Raw genomic sequence first — 20349 nt, 5'->3', positions numbered from 1 at the left:
CAACCTGGCAACTACATACATAATCATCCAGACCACCACAGCGTCACCTTGGCCAACCACACAGCATCATCTTTGCAGCCAGACAACATTCTCCTGACAACCACACACAGCAGCATGCTGACAACCACACGCACAATCATCCTGGAAAATGTACAAAGCATCAACCTGGCAACCACAATACCCAACTTGGCATCAGACAGCATCCTCCTGACAACCACACAGCATCACCTGAGCACACAACATGACAACCAAACCACAATCAGTCTGACTGTCCCCCTGACAACCACATTGCATCACCTATTGTCAAACCCACAACATCAGGAAGGCATTATTCACATTGTTAGTCAGAAAAACAACATTAAAAGACAAAGACACATTCTGTTACAATTTAAGATGAACAAATGCTGCACACCTGTAAATGACTTAACAACAGCTGTCTTTTACGAACCGTTCTTACTTTCAAATCCAGCGATACCATCAGCAGCAGAACCCCTTTAACAACACTACCACCTCTGTGTTCAGTAATGCTTACCCACAATCCCCTGCTCTCATCGGCCCCACTCACTTCCTGTAATTATGAGAACGGAAGGCAGGGGTCAGAGGTCAGCTAGATACGCTCACACCGCAGACAGAAGCACAGATGCAAGAAGCCACCAAACATCCTCCACCGAAAAGATCTTCCTCATTCGGTCTCTCTATTCTCACATCGCTCCGAGCATCTGTCGCACTCATGTTTAAATAATGCAAAGCCGTTCCGCACACCGCTCATTATTCACAATCTGACCTCTGACCTCCACAACTCTCGACTTCAAATTTACCTCGGTGAAAAATCTCACACGGCCCCGTTCTGCAGGAACATCAGAAGCTTGTTAAATTCTCCCAGAAGCCCCTGGGGCATGTAGATTCAGAGCGGAGGGACGCGGTACAACAGATCCTTTGACGTTACCCGGACACAAAGGCGCAGTGTTCCACAGCGTTAACCCGAACCTCACACCTGATGGAAACAGTGTGTGTGTGGAGCAGTTCGGAAAACATCTACAACCACAGGAAAGATAAAGCATTTTATATAAAACGCAACAGTGGGTTATTTAAAAATAGTTTTCAAATGGATAACCTTGGATAAGCTTTTTTCAAATCATAAGATTCATTTTTATTATATTAATATTAAATCATTTTTAAATGCATAATCATTTAGCGAATATTTAGGGCCCACAGTTCTCTCCACATCAGAAAGTCGATCACCAGTGTTAACGCAACACTATTTTAACGTTAAACCCAGACAAACGTGAGGCTGTGTGACCTCAGAACCTGCGGATGAAAGCACGACCACCGAAGCTCATCCGCGACAGAGCGTCATTCTTGCCAGTAATTTCGCCGCCGTGAAATACAAGCAGTAAAACAGCGCCGGCCCAATGGGTTTAAGTCAAACATCCCTACAGCCGCCAAACCCAGACCACACAGACACAAAACGAGCACTTTCCCACACGCCAGCTTTTAAAGATTCCACCCAAAACACACATCGGCCCTGTAATGGCATTCTCTCATTACAGCCCAGTATAAATGACTCCTGTAGCCGCTGCCACTCAATAAAAGCCCCCGCTGACACGCTCCCAAAGAAGCGCTTACCGGACACCCGATACTCGCAGACACCGCGGTATATCACAACACGCACCCGGCACAGGCCAGACGGACCTGCTCAGATTAAAGACAAACTCACTGTACGGCCAAAGAACTGATATTTCACACTTCCTCGGGTTGATAACACACGCTTACACAAATCTGATATCAGTTGGATGAAGATCAGAGGCTTTGGGCATAAACTTTCATGTATTTGTTTTGTAATCGATTAAATGCACCACACAAATGTAGAAAGAAAAAAGTCCGGTTCATACAGACCTGGGTTAGGTAAGTTTTGATGCTGGTTTGTGCTGGTCATGTGCTGGTCATTTGCTGGTTTAAGATGGTCATGTGCTGGTTCCTCAACAGCTTAAACCAGCTCAGGAAGAGCACATGACCAGCTTAAACCAGCATGTGACCAGTTTGAACCAGCATGTGACCATCTTAACCCAGCATCAAACCATAACTAACCCAGCATCTGCAGGTTTTTCAAAAGTGAGGACACAAATACACAAGCCCTTTCAATTTGAATGATTTCGATCGGCTATATTGTTCTTCAGCCCTTTAGAATGTCGTTTTTTTTCAACCCAACCGTTGGTTTCTGAATTAATCTAGTGTGTGTCTGGTTGTTTTAACCCAAAATGTTTGGTTGTTTTAATCCATTGTTGGGTGAAATATAAACCATTCGCTTGATTCGTTTAACTCAACCGTTTGGTTTGTCCATTTCTGACCCAATGTGGGGTTGAACTAACCCAACATATTTTAGTGTGAAGTGGGGTGAAAAATCGCTCTGAAAGTGATCTCAACAATATCGTTTATTTGTATTATTATAGTTGTGTGTTTGGACTTTCTATTTTCTTAAATGTACACAAATTTATAAACTTTATAATTGTCATCCTTAACGTGAACAGGCCTTCACTTCTCCAAGTAGCTATAATGTCATTTTATAGTATATAGAAAAAAACTAACCAACCTTATTAATACTACTCATGGCTCACAATGGTTGACCCAAAACCAACTATAGTCCAACAGCACAAACCTGAAGAGTTTCAATAAAGAACCAAGAGCTTCATCTTATGTGAACAGATCAGATGAAACAGATACATAAAAATGGTATAAATAAACATTAAGATGATGACCTATGCATGATAAGTAGCTTCTTTTTTGCCATTTACACCGTTCAGGAAACCAAACACATAAATAAGCATCTGCCATAAAACCCCATAATGACAAAATAATCTGAATAACAATACTAACATCTGTATATTCTGTTCTTTATAGTCTTACCTTCAGTGTTTGTCTGTAGTAAACGAAGCCTCTTATTGAAGTGTGATGCTCAGTCCTGTCAACATCTGCAGGAAGAGTCGAGCAGAACATTTTCTAAGACTCTCATTAACACCATCAATCATTTCTGTAAAACGAGTTGTGCAACAGATTTTATTGCAGCATAAATAACAGGTACAACATCTCCTGGAATCGTTCCTGGTGAAACTTTCATTCCATGTATTAACACGTCAACAGAACTTTCCATAAAGAGATCTGTGTTTTCAGCGTGGCGACATATCTGTTTAATATCTGTGAGCTTCAATCGGCACGTCTGGCTCGAGAAGTTACACTGACATCATCATCATCATCATCATCATGTCTATCAGATCGTCCGTCGATGGTTCACATGCACTTCTACTCATCGGCATCACTGAAACTCAACTCAATGTGGACGCGATGGCCAGAATGTAACAGTTCTTGTCGCATTAGATCAGTGATGAATGTTACACTCGGTCGGATTGTTACTTTAGCGGTGAATGTTACAATACAGAAAAGTAACACCGTGCCGACTGTTACATTGTAAACGTAGCGACGGAACACGTGAACGCGAACACAGAATCCCTCCGAGCAATGAGAAAAACATCGAGTCTACGGGTTAGTTTGCTTGAACATCACAACAGTTCAAACGCTCACCTTCATTCACGATCGTCTAAAATCCTCCATCAGATGTTCACGGGTATCCGCTGAAGAAAACACATCGAGCACTGAGAGAATCGATGAAGTTTAGATCGGTGTTAAACTCACTTCTCTGTGTCCTTCTCAAGGAGGAACGCTGCTTTTCTTCAGACTCTCTGAGAGAGAGAGAGAGCGAGTGTGTGTGTGTGTGTGTGTGTGTGGGGGGGCGCAAAGGCTCCGACCACTGACGCTTCTGAGAAACACACCTTCATCCATCCATCCATCCATCACAAGCCTTGCAAACCTGCTCTCCACTTCACACTAATGCTCAGAGCACACTGTACATCTAAAATCAATAACCTCTAACAAATCTAGCCTAACATAACATAATACCACACTTCCCCTTCGGATATCATAAAACATAACAATGCATCCGGATCAGCATAACTGTACTTACATTCAAACAGAACTTGCCCACGTGAAAAAATACTGTGGGGTACTTTTAATATAGTGAACGGTGGTAAATTGCAGTCTATGAAGTAATCACTATACTCTGTTAATGTATGATGCAGAGTTCTGTAGTCAATTAACACTGTAGTGCACTTATATTTACCATGGTGAGGTTCAAGAACAGCCTGTCGAAGAATTGTACAGTTTGCTTGGGAAATTTGCTAAGAATATTACGTTTATATCTTGGGGATGAACACAAAAATCATGCCGAATCTGAAAATTATTTGTATTACCATAATTTAACCACAATACCACGGCTAAGCTGTGGTTAGACTATGTGGTGAGAGTACGGTGAATTTGTGAATACCATGGTTTTACTGCAAGTATCAAGAATGTGTGGTCACTATGGTTATGTCATGAACCTTCTCTTTCACGGTTCTTATTTTGGTTTGAAATTATTATAGCAAGTAACATACCACCAACAGAACACAACACGTCAACGGTACACTGCAAAAAAATCTTTTCTGAGCATTTGGCTTGTTTTCTAGCATACACACATGAACACATTCTAAAATCAAGATGCATTGAAAAGCAAAATGAAGAGTTGTGTTCTGAAACAAAACCTGCAAAAACATAGAAGAACTAGTTTTAACCATTACACACATTCAAACAAAAGGTTCAAAGCTTGTTTTACATTGCCTAAAGAAACATTTGAATGAATTTAATAGAACAAGTGTATCTTGTCATTTTGCTTCTCGAGTAAATGTACCTTAAGAATGTTTAGAAGGCCTGCTTCCATCCATGGAAAGCAAATAAATAAATTAACTCATTTAAGCAAAGCCCCTTACAGTTATTAAAACTAACCATTAGGCCTATAACCATTACATTCATAAACATTTCTGATGTGGTTGCTATTGTATGTTTGTTAACAGGGATGAATGGCTTTCAGTTCCACTGCACGATTAGAATGAAATTAAACTTCACAACCGACACCTGATCCCCGAACATGCGAATGAAACTCCATGTTTTATTCTCATAATCCACAGCCATGACATGAAAACACAATATAATCGGATCAAAAAACAAAAGTATAAATTCAGATGCAAATGTTATGTAAAAATCTCGAATGGGTCTTTATTGTTTATTAGCATATTGATGTTCTGAATTTATGACACTTGGGCTCAGACAGGGCTTGGCTTAAGCCAGGATTAGGCCTTAGTTAAATTAGGATATTTAAGTAGCTTTTATAAAAATGCCTTTGTAAAAACTTTGCTTGTGTTAATCTTGAGACAAAACAATAGCTCTGACATGTTTTAGGATTGCAAGTTATTCATTGCAAGTTATTTTCAGTTAAGACAGCTCAAACTTGCAGTTTAGTAAGACTTGTTTGTGGGACCAGCATTGATAATTTCAGTAAGCAACTATACCGCAAACTTTTTTAAAGCTTGATCTCGACATTATCTTAGAGACACAATTTACTGCTTGCAGACTCAATGCTTACCGGAATGGGGATCAGCGTTTATAAATATACATTCACCAGTGAGTGAAATAATTTGATCCGATATGAAACAAGAGTGCAAGGATGTGTGTGTTTGCGGTGGTGTCATGGGCTGCTGATACAGACCTTGTGGGATCGCTCTGAGGCGACAGCGCATTACCTATATGACATGCATGATTATGTTATTTATATGAATGATTTGCTGTGAATGTTTAGTGCTCGAGGTTCTACCATTTAACGGTCTGACACAAGTCTTACACAAACACAGATTTTTATTATTTTATGCATTACAGTTGACAACTACGACAAAGTTTTAAAAAGACCATTAACCCCTTAAACTCTAGTGCTACAACACGTAGATAACACAGCTGTCTGAATGACTAACACATGAAAAGATCTGTATATCAATCCTCTTAATCCAAGCACATTAAGGCACTTATAAACCGTACGAACACTGATTGAAACCCCATAAAGATCCGCAGACCTTATGTAAAGCCGCACAAAAAACATTAAATATCACTGTCGCCCTCGAGAAGCCCCAGAAATCAACCGTCAATATCTATTCCTGCAGAAATACAGCTGACATCACAAATACAGTCTGCATGTGCGAACAAACATCAGAAAAATATATTATGAAGTCAAAGCCTCTTTTAAATAGCTGTGGAGAATAGAAATACAACTTTTGCGATGCTTAGAAAATAATGTTGACTTGAAAGAAATACAATCTATTTGTTATTACGTAAATGCCATCCGTGTGTTTGCGATGAAACACTGACATCACATTGTATTTATTCAATATAAAGACGTTGTAACATCACATTAACAATGCAACTCAGTTGTTACCTGGCAATGTTGAACCTCATCTAGCAGGTGTATTAAATACTGACAGCATCTGTCAAAATGTGATGGCTTTTATAGTCGCCAAAACATTTTTATCAGAATTCCAATGTTTGCCATTCAGATGGAAACAAAACATCATAGCAAAAACATTCACCTAGCAAGATTTAATCTCACAAATGACAACTCGTTTCAATCTTTTTCATGGCTTCAGAATTGGACGGTGTGAGCGTGCTTCTTGCATAAGGGCTTGTCCTTCTTGGAGAAGAAGGCTTGACCCTCTAGACTCGTGGTGCAGACCTACGCAAACAGAGAGAGAGCAGCATTACTTACGGCACAAGCTCTCGTACACTTTACTGTAATGTGAGGAATTGTGAACATCATCTTACCGAACACACAAAACAGGTGTCGTGCCAGGTGTATCCCAAAGCCTCCAAGAACTTATCACCGGCTTCGATCGGGAAATCGCACCCGTGACAGCTGGTACCAAAGAGGGTGTAGAAATCTAAACAAATGAGAATGAAACTCAACCGGAGTGACTGAAGACGTTTTTTTACCACCCTGAAGCATCCACTGTAAAGATTTTATGGTTCCAATAAAGATCAGTGGTGGCATTAATAAGCAGTGACATCTATGTTCTCGGGAAAGAGATGAGCTCACAGGCCCCGGGGCGGCGGGTGTGTTTATGGGTAATTACGGGACTCCTCTCACCTCTCTCACAGTACGGCTGTCCGTCCTCCAAGTGGAAGGTGTCGTTGCGGATTGGCTGCTGGCAGGTGGTACACAGGAAGCAGTAAACGTGCCAGGTTTGCTTCAGGGCGTTGATAACTTCCTGTCAGCAGATGAAAACATCAGATTAGCAGTGAGCACAGCCCGGTGCTGCTTTGTGAACATTCATCTGCTCGCGGTCACTGCATGTTACACATGTTTTTATTTTTAAATATCTATTCCAAATATTTCATACAGTACTGAATAATTCATCTTTTCTGTTCCAGATGCAAATTAAAGGCTGAAATTGTTCCTTAGTGAGGAACCGATATACAGTACATGCAATTTCCATCTGTCTGATATCCGTCAGTAGTTATCAATATTTCAATATAAGGTAATATTTATTTTTCATTCTCTACTAAATGCTCTTTGTTCAATTCAAAAGATCCACGGGTAGATAGATGGTAGATGGGTGGATAGATGGATTGATGGGTAAATAGATGGCTAGATAAATGGGTAGATAGATGCATAGATGGGTGGATCGATGGGTAGATGGCTGGCTAGATAGATGTCTAGACGGGTATATAGATGTATTGAAGGGTAGATAGATGGCTAGATGGGTATATAGATGTATTGATGGGTAGATAGATGGCTAGATAAATGGGTAGATAGATGCATAGATGGGTGGATCGATGGGTAGATGGCTGGCTAGATAGATGTCTAGACGGGTATATAGATGTATTGAAGGGTAGATAGATGGCTAGATGGGTATATAGATGTATTGATGGGTAGATAGATGGCTAGATAAATGGGTAGATAGATGTATTGATGGGTAGATAGATGGTAGATGGGTGGATAGATGGATTGATGGGTAAATAGATGGCTAGATAAATGGGTAGATAGATGCATAGATGGGTGGATCGATGGGTAGATGGCTGGCTAGATAGATGTCTAGACGGGTATATAGATGTATTGAAGGGTAGATAGATGGCTAAATGGGTATATAGATGTATTGATGGGTAGATCGATGGCTAGATGGGTATATAGATGTATTGATGGGTAGATAGATGGCTAGATGGGTATATAGATGTATTGATGGGTAGATAGATGGCTAGATGGGTATATAGATGTATTGATGGGTAGATAGATGGCTAGATGGGTATATAGATGTATTGATGGGTAGATAGATGGCTAGATAAATGGGTAGATAGATGCATAGATGGATTGGTGGCTAGATAGATGGGTATATAGATGGGGGGATGGGTGGACGGTAGATTGATGGATGGCTAGATAGATGGATTAATGGGTGGATAGATGGGTAGATAGATGCATAGATAGAGGTCTAGATGGTTGATGGGTACATAGATGTCTAGATGGGTAGACGGGTAAAAATAGGATGGATGATGAAAGAAAAGATTTTAAAGATTTTGAGTTTAACACTTAAAATTATAAAATTGTATGTTTCAAACAGAGATGGCCATTCTGGCCAAAATTCCTCTAGATTGAAAGACACAAACTTCACCCCTTACCTCCACTGTTATCTCTGAAGGTGGTTTTGTGCTAAGCGTCACACATCTGAGTGTCTAAAGTCAGACCTTATGATCCTGATTAAAACACTTTCCCACAGTCCAATGACAATCACTAGAATAGATCCTCCACTGGATTCAGGTTGAGTTGAGATTCATTTACTAAACCTACATGCTAAATAATAGTTGACGTTTGCTGAACTCTGTGATGTGCCACTCACCCCTAGAACCTTCTGATGACAGCGACAGCATGTGGGGGCAAACAAATCTGCGTAACAGTGCTCGCAGCAGACGGACCCCCGTTCCTCCACGAAGCCCACATCAGCCAGCGAGCAGTGACAGTGGGTGCAGGTGAACTCATCCTTATGCCATGATTTGCCCAGGGCTACCAGGAACGGACCCCTGTAACGAAAAAACAGCCGTACAATGACAGCCAGGCTTCAAAAGAACAAAACTGCAAACATCCACAAGGCCTGTGCTTTCTATCTTCGATGAACTGGCCAAACTGTTGCTTTAAGTCAAACTCATGGCTCCTAAAAGCTGGAGTTGAAATCCAGTGGGCTCAGTTTCGCCTGATATCAGAGCCGGTCTCTGTCCTGACACTGTGAAAACAGACGTTTTGAGAGAGTCGATCTGTGATGAGCTATCTGTTAAGGTAACGTGAGGATAGCCGCGGGGATGTGGCTTACAAATCGAATGATTAGCTGGAAGGGAAAACAACAGACACTGCGGATATCAAATGCAGAAAACTGAGACTTTAAGCTTGGATGTCACAGGCACTTTGGCCAGGAGTCTAAGAGTCTGTGCCCTGGCCGCTGCGGTGTAAGGTATACGGCTGCTCGCGCTCTCTGGGGAATGAAAGGGTCGGGTCTGAGCTACTGAACGATGATAAGTCGGCAAAGAGAGCATGAACTCTTAGAGAACGCAAATTAAACTTCACACGGGAGGAGATCTGGCATCCCGTCACCATCACACCAACCATCAGACACTTCAAACTGTGAACGATATCAACATTTCAGACTTTATCTACACAAAACCCATCTCACCTGATGATGGTGTTGCAGTGGCCACACATGGGCGTGCGTGTGTCCGGCGGCATGTGTTCGGCTCTTTGTACCAGCGAATCCTCTTGGTTTTTGGGCTGCGCTTGAGGGGCAGGAGGGTTCGGACCCTTTGGAAGGCTGTTGATCATCCGTCCGTACGAGGGGCCCGTCTGTGGCGCAGGTGCACCTGCTTTGGGAAATCCTAATCAAAGAGAAAGAGATTTGAATCTGGATGACCAGTCGGTGAACTGTGCCTACAACAGCGTCTGTGTTACACGAGACAAAAGCATGACAGCGCAGAAGAGCCGTAATGAGATCGGACGACATTGTGCGCGGCTATGTAGCGTGACCGAAGGTGATGGAAAGTTCTAGTTAAGACATAGGAACTGCAGAGGGGCTCCTCTCGCGGGGGCACGGAGGTCGGGACATCCACACCGCAGCGCCACAAAACAAAGGCTCGTTTTACTCTGTGCAGAAAAAAGCGACATTCCCAGAGCTACAGGAGACACCTGGCAAAATAATCCACCCGTCTCCTGGAGATCTGGACAAGCCTTCCCTTCTCCGCTTGCCTCCAGAGGGACAGCGGGGGCAGAGGTCACGCACTGCGGTGGGCGGCACAGAGCGCTTCATTCAGATGGCCGCTGGAATCAAAGTCGAGCAGGTCACAGACCAAGTGCCCTGTTCATTCCCATGTTAGAGAACGAGAAAATGGGCAGAGTCAGCAGATGTGTGTGTGAGAGATGAACGGCTGATAAGAGTCCGTCCGACACGTTCACTCGTTTGGGCGCTAAAGTCACACACTAATGCATCAGAAACAGACTTTATCTACAGCTGATAGACATCTGGAGGATGTGTGTGTGCCGCTCTCTGATAGCTCAGCTGTAATATAGATCTGTGTGTGTGTGTGTGTGACAGGGTGATTTCCTGCTTTCACAGCAGGCCGGTGTCAAAACTACTGCACACCAGATGAGAAAGTGAATATAATAAGCGAATGATGGAATGATTGTTTCTGTATCAGGAATGCATCACGATGATGAAAACGGTCATTTTACAAGGCCAAGGGCTCAAAGTTTGGTGACAGGAGTGAAATAGCAAAGCTTCTATCCCTCAGTTGAGCCATCTGTCAATGAGAAAACGGTGTGTGATCAGGATTTCTGAAAAACCCGGGAAATGTTTAAATATTCATGCAGTGAGGCCGTAAAGCTTGAAAATATATGTCACAGTTTCCAACTCGCATAACACGCGAAAAACAAATAAAGCACAATAAGAAATCCACATTTAATTTACTGGCTTTAAAAGGAGAACAAAACCTGAGTTTTCATAGAATTTTCACCAAACTTTCTAAAGCAGCACGTTCACCCCAAAATGTAAAAATAAGAATTATGAATAAATAAGAATACATAAATATAAATAAACATTATGTAATTATGTTATTAATATTTAGTTTGTTATTGATTAAAACTATCTTAATATTAATTATTAACTATAATAATAATAATAAGTACTGTAATTATTATTATGATTGTTAATATAACAAAAATAATGATAAAATAACTACAACACATTTTTTTTTAATTCTAATAATAATAATAATACTGACAACTTATCATCATCATCTTCATCATAGTGTTACATTTTATATTGTATATACGGTATATAATATATATATTACACGGTATATATACATAAATATATAACATATACATATTCCCCATATATATATATATATATACACATACATGTTCACGGAACTCGGGGTGAAAAGGTGCTCAACGGCTTTGAAAATAAAAGTGTTCTGACCACATCAGTCTCATATTTTCTTTTAATGTCACTTATTATGAGGTGAATCTTCAAGGTAGCGTTTAACCCCAAATTAAAAGCCAATAAGAGAGAGATACTTCAGCACTCCCAAAATAACTCTATGTCTTAAGGGGAGGTTGTAATTTAAGCAGATATCAGGAAACGAGAAATGAAGCCCATATGTGGCATCTCACAGCCGGATGTCCCGTTCCTTCAGCGTGTCTTTGCATAAAAAAGCGCTTTTAATCTCACAGCTGCAGAACGTCTTGTTCTCGCTGGCTTTCTGTAATCGATCCACTGCGGAGCTTTAATTGAAGATATGTCTGCCTCAACCCCGACCGTTGACCGTTAGCTTCCCGTACATCTCAGTTGGACAAGCAAACGCGGCCTCTTCATGCTCATCTCAGAAGGTCATTTAGTGCGTGTGGCTCAGCACCAGATGTCTGTCGGACCCCTGAGACATACACAGAGAGTGTACCTGTGCCCCCTATCACCCCTGCCAGAACGCCTGTCAACAACCTGCTCTAAAAAACCCAGAGAGGAGAGTTTTGGGTAAACACAAGGTCTCCCTCGCCGCATTCCTACAGTACAGTAGCTCTGAAGGATGAGCGCACATACGGGCCGACACAGTGAGGTACTCAGTTTATGACAGAGTAAATGTTTACCCCTCGACTCGACAGCCCTGCGGCACGAGAGCCAAACCAACAACACCTCTGCTCAGTCGAAACTCACACACGGAAAATATGTCAGCGGGTTTTCTTAAGGGAACCTGTTATAGGTGTGTATGAGCTTATTCAATGAAACACAGCTCTGTTTTACAGAACCAATGAACTCAAAGAACAAACTAACAGTGCGGCAGTGATGAAACTAAGTAGAATTCTGCCATCTACAGGACAAATGAGGAATAGACTGAATATAGGCTACCTGTATATCTATCCAGTCCCAGTGAAACATTCAGATACGCTTGATTGTCTCTCATAGGTTAATATGTTTAATAATGCTCTTTTCAACAAGCCCAAATACTAATTTTCATTTATTAAACATATTTTTGATAAGTGCAAACACCCAATTGTGTAGTTTGTGTCCAAGTCTTAATAAAATGTTAATAAAAATGGATCAAAGAATAAGCAGATTATCTTATATTCAAAACACATTAAATATATATTCATAAAAGAACATGCATATTTCTTTCTGGCACCAAATGTGGAAATGTACTGACCTGCAGTGTTTGCAGACTGCCAGCTTTTGGTGGTAGGCGGCGGGACCCCGTTGCCCTGTCGAGGCGCTCCAGCGGGTGTTTTGTTCATGGTTTTCACTGACGATGTCATATGAGAGATGGGCTGAACGTATGCGGCTTCCTCCCTTTTGACAGATCAACAATAAGAGAGATGATTCCACATGAGCTCCTGTCATCCTCATGAAAGCGGATATTTGCATACAGCACTTTTGTTATGGCAGAAACGCACACACAAACAGGTTTAAGCAGCTTTAAGATGTCACACCAAACCATTCGAAGTGTTTTTTGAATAACTTCACATTGGATGAGCTTCATGCTTCATTCCTGCAACCTTAAGACGAAAGCAGGTGGACAATCTCCAACATACCGTCTGTATTTTAAAATGTTTAGCTGGAGAGATTTGCACAGCAATGTTCATTGACAGTTTAAGTGTTAACTTCATTTCAAAGGGACTTAAACTGCATGTATCCGGTCGCACAGACGCACAAAGGAAAGTTTTTTATTTTGCCTTTAATTCTGTACTGTAAAGCTTCTTTGCAACAATGCAGATTTGGAATTGAATCACTATAGAATTAAACTTGAATTTAATTTAATTGATTAAATAATGTTTGCTGTCATGTGGTTATTGATATCATAATAACATTTAATAGACACACATGATCAAGATGAAAACAACATCTGTGAGTCAAAAACAGAACTTCAAAAAGCTCAAATAAGTGAGCTGCGATCAAAGTACATTTGTGACCCAGATTTTGAGATAAAGTTTGATTTCCACCATTTTACTATGATTTCAATCTTTGAGATGGCTTTACTCGGTCACTATTAAAGATATCAAGGTTTGCACAGAATGTGCTTTACATTATGGATGATGATAAAGCTGGGTTTTCACATACGGTAACCTTATTTTCAAATCATTCATTTCCGCTGTTGAGAGGATTCATCGGAATGTCATTTTATTCTTACCCGTTAGATTTTCATGCAAATGCTCAGTCGGACCGCAGCACTGAAGCCGTTTCAACACACAAGTGGATCATTGATTTACCACTCAACACAATTTAACAGGAAACAACATGAAAGCCGGTGAACCGCAAACGTGCACGCATGCCCTCGGCACTGATCCGGACACATGCACCGATGTGTTCTGACTCTCACACTCTTCACAGGACACACATGAACAGACCTATCCAGTAAAACAGGCCGTCAGCACAGCACTTCCAGATGGTGTGTTAATGAACTAAATACATGCCGACAGCGGCTGACGGTGTATCAGCACCTGAACAAATCAGGAACCCCAAAAACTGTCAGCGTTACTCAAGGCCTTTATGACCAAAAGATGTTTTTCTAAAAAATTAAAGCCATTTTAATTTTTCATGCCAAAAAGAAAGAAATCATCCTTGAAATTCTAATAGATTTAAATGTTTATGTGATGGTTTTAATGAAAACTAGTCAATATAAGTCTATGGGGTGTTATGTGCAATGCAAGGATATTGAAAATCACACCTTTCCTTAGCAAACGGCACAATTTGAAGCATCAATGACCTTCACATGAAGTTTAATGTGCCTCACAAACACAGGTCAAAGCAGTATGACGCCACCTAGTGGTCTCCATCAGTACTGGATCAGTGCGTCATGGCCTGTGGCTGAATTGAAGAATTAATATATAATGACATCTCAGATTTCTCTACACGTTACATATCGCTTTGCTGGAAACGGGTTACATTTTTCCTCACCGTGTAATTTTGTTCTGTGGGTTTTTCGGCCTCAGGAGACCATTACATGTTGATGGTGGCAGAGCGACCACATGTGAAATCACATCTATTATTGATCTTTTCCAATAAATAAAGATGAGAAATGTTCAGTCATTTTCTGCAATAATGAGCGTGAGGGGTCTGTAAAGGGTTCGTGTCAGTGATAGAAAGATATGTGCACATGATAAGGTGAGGTTACTGAACGAAAGTCAAGTTTTATCCGATCATGATTTTGTATTTATTTGATCTACATTATTATTAAGTAAATAATGTGCAGCTGAAGTGTTGTACATTACTTAAACTGTCAAATGACTTTAAGGGATCTTTCCTCGAGACATCAGCATCAAAACCATTTAAACTCGCATTAATCTACATCTACTCTAAAGGTCAGAAAAGAATGAAGAGGACGGAGAAGACACAAAGACAAAGAGCTTTATTTGAGCTTTCAGAAAGGAACAGACAGCACTTCAAAAAGATTTCGTATGACAGTCTCAGAAAAGAAAACTGAAAGAAAAGGAATAGATTACAGATTTAAGCAAACACAGACACAAGTCATGCGAAAAGAGAAAGACAACAGAAATCTTCATCCGATAACTATGACGACTATCTACTAAAAAGAGGCTAGTCTCTCTAAACGCACATCTTTCATCCATGCAAGCAACACTCTCATACACGACACAGCTTCCTCTATTTAGTCACATGATTGCGTCATCGTGTGATTGACAGGCGTGGGGAGGTGAAGACTTTCTCAGCGACGTCATATCGGCTCTATTTGGACATTGAGCACACGGGCCGAGACCCCATGGTGCCAGTCTCTCAGCTTGTTGTACTGCGGCCGGACCAGCTCGGGGTCCACTTTGGTCACCCTGACGATCCGACGATTGAGAGAAAGAATAAACGTGTCATTATTGCTCCGTAAGCAATACACAAAACAATACATTCTAATAAATCCTTTTGAAGACCAAGGTCAAATCATATTAGCATTCTGGTGTGTTTTAAACGTTTCTTCAATTTGGATGATTGCACGGGCATGCAAAAACGTCTTTATTGCAAATGAGCCATTTTTCATTTAATGAGGGTCATATTTTTGGTCCGTCTCACTTGTGTGAAATATCACAGCCTGAATTTCTAACAAAGTTCTGGGAAGCCGGTTCTTCTTTTAAAACCCTGTTTGTTTTGCTATTCTAACTATGTTAGCTGCATTTTATTAGTGGCGTCAGCCATTGTTGTTCTCTGCTACCCTTTCACGAGAGCCACGTGTTCGGTTTCAAACACTTCAGTTGGTTTCCTCAAACCGCTCCGAGGCACATGTTTTCCACCATTTTCCAATAATGAGCACAGAAAACAGCCCTGATTACCCACAATCCTATTTAATTACCAACAATTCCCTTCAACGGAAGAACGGTCCGAGGCAAAGCCCTGATCCTTTCGGGTCTTTTACATGTGGTCTTTGCCCTCATCAGAGGCCTATTCACTGTCGAACGTTTCAACAAAAACAAAGTGGACTAAAAACATCACCAGGTGGATCTGCATCCACGTGAACTCACTTCTTTCCGGTCCGGTTCTCCTGGGCTTGATCTAGAGAACAGAATCAAGACAGACTTTAAGCTTCAACTTCAACTTTCTTGGCTTTCTAATAAAATTAGCAGTAGGTCGAGTAAACATGAAAAACTGTGATGCATATATAAACACGTGTGATTTTATAAAAACAAAAGAATCCTAATTTCAATTTTTTTTCCTGACATGCCATCTTTAAAAAAACCTAAATCAAAAATGTAATATTGAATAAATCACAGATACGAGCAGTTCTTACCGTTCTCTGTGCCTGTAATCTGTGCCAGGATGCGGAAGGATCGAGACTGTGACGTCCCCGTGCGCGGGTGCCAATCCTCCGTGTCCTCGATCAGACGCTTCTTACTGGCATCGCTGAGCGGAGACACGTGGTTCACCTCCGTCTCGATGATGGGTTTCCGTGCGGTCCTGAATCAAACACAGAGATACAGAAAGTAAATCAGACCAATGCCCACAGACGTTGGGATGTCAATCACACGCACATCACGTCATGAGATATTTTACCTGGGGGGAGTCTTTCTGTGGTCAATATCAAAAAGAGAATAAAGATAGAAATATATTACACACTATATATTGAAAGGTTTATAAACGTACAGTCGCTCTCTTAAATGGATGTTTCTACTTACTTTAGAATACTCTGAGGTCCGCTAGAGAAATAAATGTTGAGAATTGATTTTAGTATTCGCCTAGTGTATTTGCATTTGTACATGCACCTTATTGTCAAGTTAGTGTGTGAACCAAGAAATGTGTGTGCAGTTAAACACAAGTTAGCAAAATAAATGTGCGGTAATGAACATAAAATCACGTTCTAGATGTCTATGCAAGCTTGCATTCATATCCACAGCGCAAAAATGCTGTCAAATAGCCGAACATGCTTTGACACCAGAACGTTTTCACAATGTAAACAGACTGATGTTTCTTCACAACACAAGATGGCGCCGCATGCACTGAACCGGGTCTATCTGCTACAAACCAAACTCATCTTTAGGAATCTCTCACTTAAACAATACCGGTGTAAATGTCACCCTGCTATTTATACTGCCGTACACAACACGGGAAAACCGAAGACTGACAGCAACACATGTGCCGTACATTGAGTTCTGATGTTACAGTGACTGTACTACATGAACCAACTCGCTTCAAAATCAACAACTGACAGGTGAGGAGGTGACTACAGTGATGGGGTACGTGCGTGACCGAACACAAACAGATAAACAGATCTAGAACACTAACTTTGTCATGGGCTCCCCCTGTTGAGAAAGAGAGAGAGAGAGAGACAGACAGGTGGAAAGTGAAAAAATTGAATCTGAAGTACTGAAGACCGATCAAAGATCACATCAAAACCATGCAAAAACTCACACATGCACTGAAAACCATGCAGGATGAAACCGCAAACACAAACGTGAGAGTGTTGTCTTGTTTAACATTCATTGTGTGAGCTTGGGTTGCCAGTTATCACAAACTGCGTATTCAGATACATTTAGAAATTATTTCCAAATGACACTAATGTTTAATTAAGTTTTCCATATGTTGAAGCTAAGATGCTTCATTTTTTATTTTTCTGTACATAAATAGTAATGAAAGACAAAATGTTACATGCATTGAATCAATATTTTCAAAGAAGGATTTCAGTTAAAAATGACTTTATACAACAATAAAAGAATGATGCCGTTTTGAGATTGGAAGGTTTAAAAGGGATCCTTGTTGCAATACATGCCAATGGTGATTTTGGTTTATCATAAATACATTTGTTGTCTGGTATTTACATTTACGAAGCAACACGTTGTACAAATCGCAGATATGTGAGGATCTTAATATGTGGCAAGCAACTGGCAAATAGAGAGAAAAGCATTTGGCAAATGCTCGTTTAAAAAAGCGATTTCAAACGTGCATTTAAAATGATTTATAAGTGAACTATTTATAGTTTTTTTATGTTTTAAAGCATGAATTAAATAACCAGTTTCAAGTGAATCTATTTATTTATACATTTAAAAAATATGTTTCAAATCGAATGTTTTATTGTTCAATTAATCTACATTTTAAAAGACAAATTATTTAAATAAGTTTTAAATAAGTCTATTAGTTTCTCAAATTAAAGAGTGATTTATTTGTTTACATTTTTATGGTTTTAATTAGTTACACTCTAGGTGCCTCAATGAGTCAAACAAGCGGCTCACTTTGCATACAACTGATAATTGTTGTAGTTAAAGTCCTCGTGAACCAGAAATTGCGATTGTTTTTACTTCTGTATTCGGACACATCTCCAAGTGAAAAGGAGTTTCAAAGGACAAAATGAGTGGGCGTGGCTTGAGTCTTTACTGCAAATTGATTGGATGTCTAAAAACAACTTGCAGCAGACTGACGGTTGAAGGGGAGGAGTTAACGGATGCTCCGGCCAAGCAGTCTAATTTACGTGCATTTTCGGATTTTAACTGCAGATTAAAACGAAATTAAAGAAAAAAAAATGACCCACATTGATAATCTATTTACTTTAAACGCTGTAATATTCCATGAAAAAACAAGAATCGTATTTTTTTATTTCACTGGGACTTTAAAGAGGAGTGACAACTGAATATTAACACACCATGTACCGTTTCAACCTTACACACAAATACACAGTTTTCAGTTTTATGAGCCGATCACGTCACACATCATACAGCCTTCATAAGCGGTTATCAACAAACTCTCTGTGTTTTCCATCTAAGACGCCAATAAACGTCCAGTGACACACAGGACGGTTCTCTCCGTCACCAGCGTTAATGACTTTAATCAGATGGAGAACGTGGGTCATGCCGCGGATACTAATTGGTCGAGTCAGTAAACGCAGCTGGAAACTCCTGCAGGGAGTTTTACAAACATTCCCGTGGATGCCTGTGGGACAAGCATAGTAAATGAGCGGCATTAACCAGACTGGCAGTGGCAGTCAGACGTAAACATATGGAGACGCACAACCCTATAAACACACGGGTTATTGAGAGGACATCAGGAAACATGGCACAGGTGCGGACAACACCGCGCCCGCTTTACAATCCCAACACATGGCATCTGGACCGGCTGAACAGGGGGACATCTGTTTCAGCGTGTTTCTGGCTGGTTGCTAGGGAAATCTGTGAGGTTGCTAGGTGGTCCATTACTAGCCAAAAGAGCCCGGGCCGAGGGTGATATTCTGGTCTGTTTTTCTTTTAATTTGCTTGTCTAGCGACCAGATGAAAAGCGTGAACACACTCCAAGCTATAGAGAAACCTTTGTCTCGCTTCAGGTAGAAATGTGAAAGTGATTTTTCCAGAAACCGCTCATCTGTGTGAAGAGGATCAGTGCAAACATTCTGCTAAACGTCATTTTGTGCTCCACAGAACAAAGAAAGTCAGACAGGAAAACCAGACATAAGGGCGGCTTAATATTTAGGCGAAGTTCCTTTAAGATAAACAGAAAAGAGGATATTCTACACTATCCCGCCACTAAACCTCTCTGGATAACCCATCAGCGCTCCGGGGATGCGACCTGTTCTCTGCTCTTTTCCTGTTGACAGGAATTAGGAAGCTCATAATAGTATATCATGTAGAACACACCTAAAACAACCAGAGGTGACAACGGCTACAAATCATAAATATATTTTGATCTATTAAAGTTTCTGTCATCTTAGAGATATACCTCCCCCAAAAATGAAAATTCGTCTTCCTGTTGTTCCAAATCGGTGTAAATTTCTTTGTTTTGACGAACACCGAGATATTGATATTTGGAAGAATGCCTGTAACCAGACAGATCTCCAACCCAGAGACTACCATAGTAGGAAAAAATACTACATTTTTTTGTTGTGTTGAACACAAAAGACGACATTTTTAAGAATGTAGGACAGCAAACAGTTCTGGGGCACTTTTGACTACACAGTAAAACATTTGCCAGTTACTTACTGTATTTTTACATTTATGTAATTTACCTTTCAACAGTAAAATCAACATAATTGATCATTAAACATTAATAAGTCTCGTTACAAAACGATAAAATAACAACCTCATGCAAAGCATTCTGGAAACCGAAATGAGAAAAAAACTGAAAAAGGTTTGTGGATTTCTGGATCCCAGAATGCTTTGCATAAAGCTGTTATTTTATAGTTTTTTTCTGTAAAGATAAATATATTTATAATACATGTTTAATATTATTTATCTTTGAACGAACTGCTCCCAATAAATTCGATCAATATCAATCTACAGTAAGTTACTGGCTACTAGCAGCATAACTACAGCAAAAACGTTTACGGTGTACCGTTGTGTTTTTCCTACTGTGGGAGTCAAAGGGGGCGAGATCTGTTTGGTTATAAGCATTCATCCAAATATCTTTCTATGTGTTCATCAGAACAAAGACATTTATACGG

At 40.4% G+C, this 20349-nt stretch overlaps 2 protein-coding genes across 9 annotated transcripts in view; both read right to left on the bottom strand.

Annotated features, from left to right (window-relative positions):
• The window catches only part of bmpr1bb (bone morphogenetic protein receptor, type IBb), a 50696-nt gene extending 46849 nt beyond the window's left edge, over positions 1–3847 (bottom strand). The window contains exons 1-2 of one of the 7 annotated variants that reach the window (XM_079448401.1): positions 3577–3847; positions 2905–2969 (exon numbers count right to left, since the gene is read on the bottom strand). The gene's annotated coding sequence lies outside the window, so the exon portion shown is untranslated. Of the gene's footprint in view, positions 1–1896; positions 2005–2904; positions 2970–3576 lie in introns of those variants that run through there. The other 6 variants (XM_079448404.1, XM_079448400.1, XM_079448402.1 and 3 more) reach the window with 6 other exon arrangements.
• A 1915-nt stretch (positions 3848–5762) lies between these two features.
• Positions 5763–20349, bottom strand: part of pdlim5b (PDZ and LIM domain 5b) — a 43909-nt gene continuing 29322 nt past the window's right edge. Inside the window, exons 5-15 of one of the 2 annotated variants that reach the window (XM_079448563.1) lie at positions 17211–17227; positions 16604–16624; positions 16482–16496; positions 16219–16385; positions 15953–15983; positions 12640–12782; positions 9624–9822; positions 8799–8979; positions 7055–7175; positions 6733–6848; positions 5763–6643 (exon numbers count right to left, since the gene is read on the bottom strand). In XM_079448563.1, coding sequence (XP_079304689.1) covers positions 6554–6643; positions 6733–6848; positions 7055–7175; positions 8799–8979; positions 9624–9822; positions 12640–12782; positions 15953–15983; positions 16219–16385; positions 16482–16496; positions 16604–16624; positions 17211–17227 — 1101 coding nt within the window. In that variant the 3' untranslated portion in view covers positions 5763–6553. The remainder of the gene's footprint in view (positions 6644–6732; positions 6849–7054; positions 7176–8798; positions 8980–9623; positions 9823–12639; positions 12783–15952; positions 15984–16218; positions 16386–16481; positions 16497–16603; positions 16625–17210; positions 17228–20349) is intronic. The other variant, XM_079448562.1, reaches the window with a different exon arrangement.

Source organism: Barbatula barbatula (genome assembly GCF_947034865.1).
Source record: "Barbatula barbatula genome assembly, chromosome: 24".
NCBI classification, from domain to species: domain Eukaryota; kingdom Metazoa; phylum Chordata; class Actinopteri; order Cypriniformes; family Nemacheilidae; genus Barbatula; species Barbatula barbatula.
Note: the sequence above shows the minus strand (reverse complement) of the source record. Positions and strands in the feature narration are given on the sequence as shown.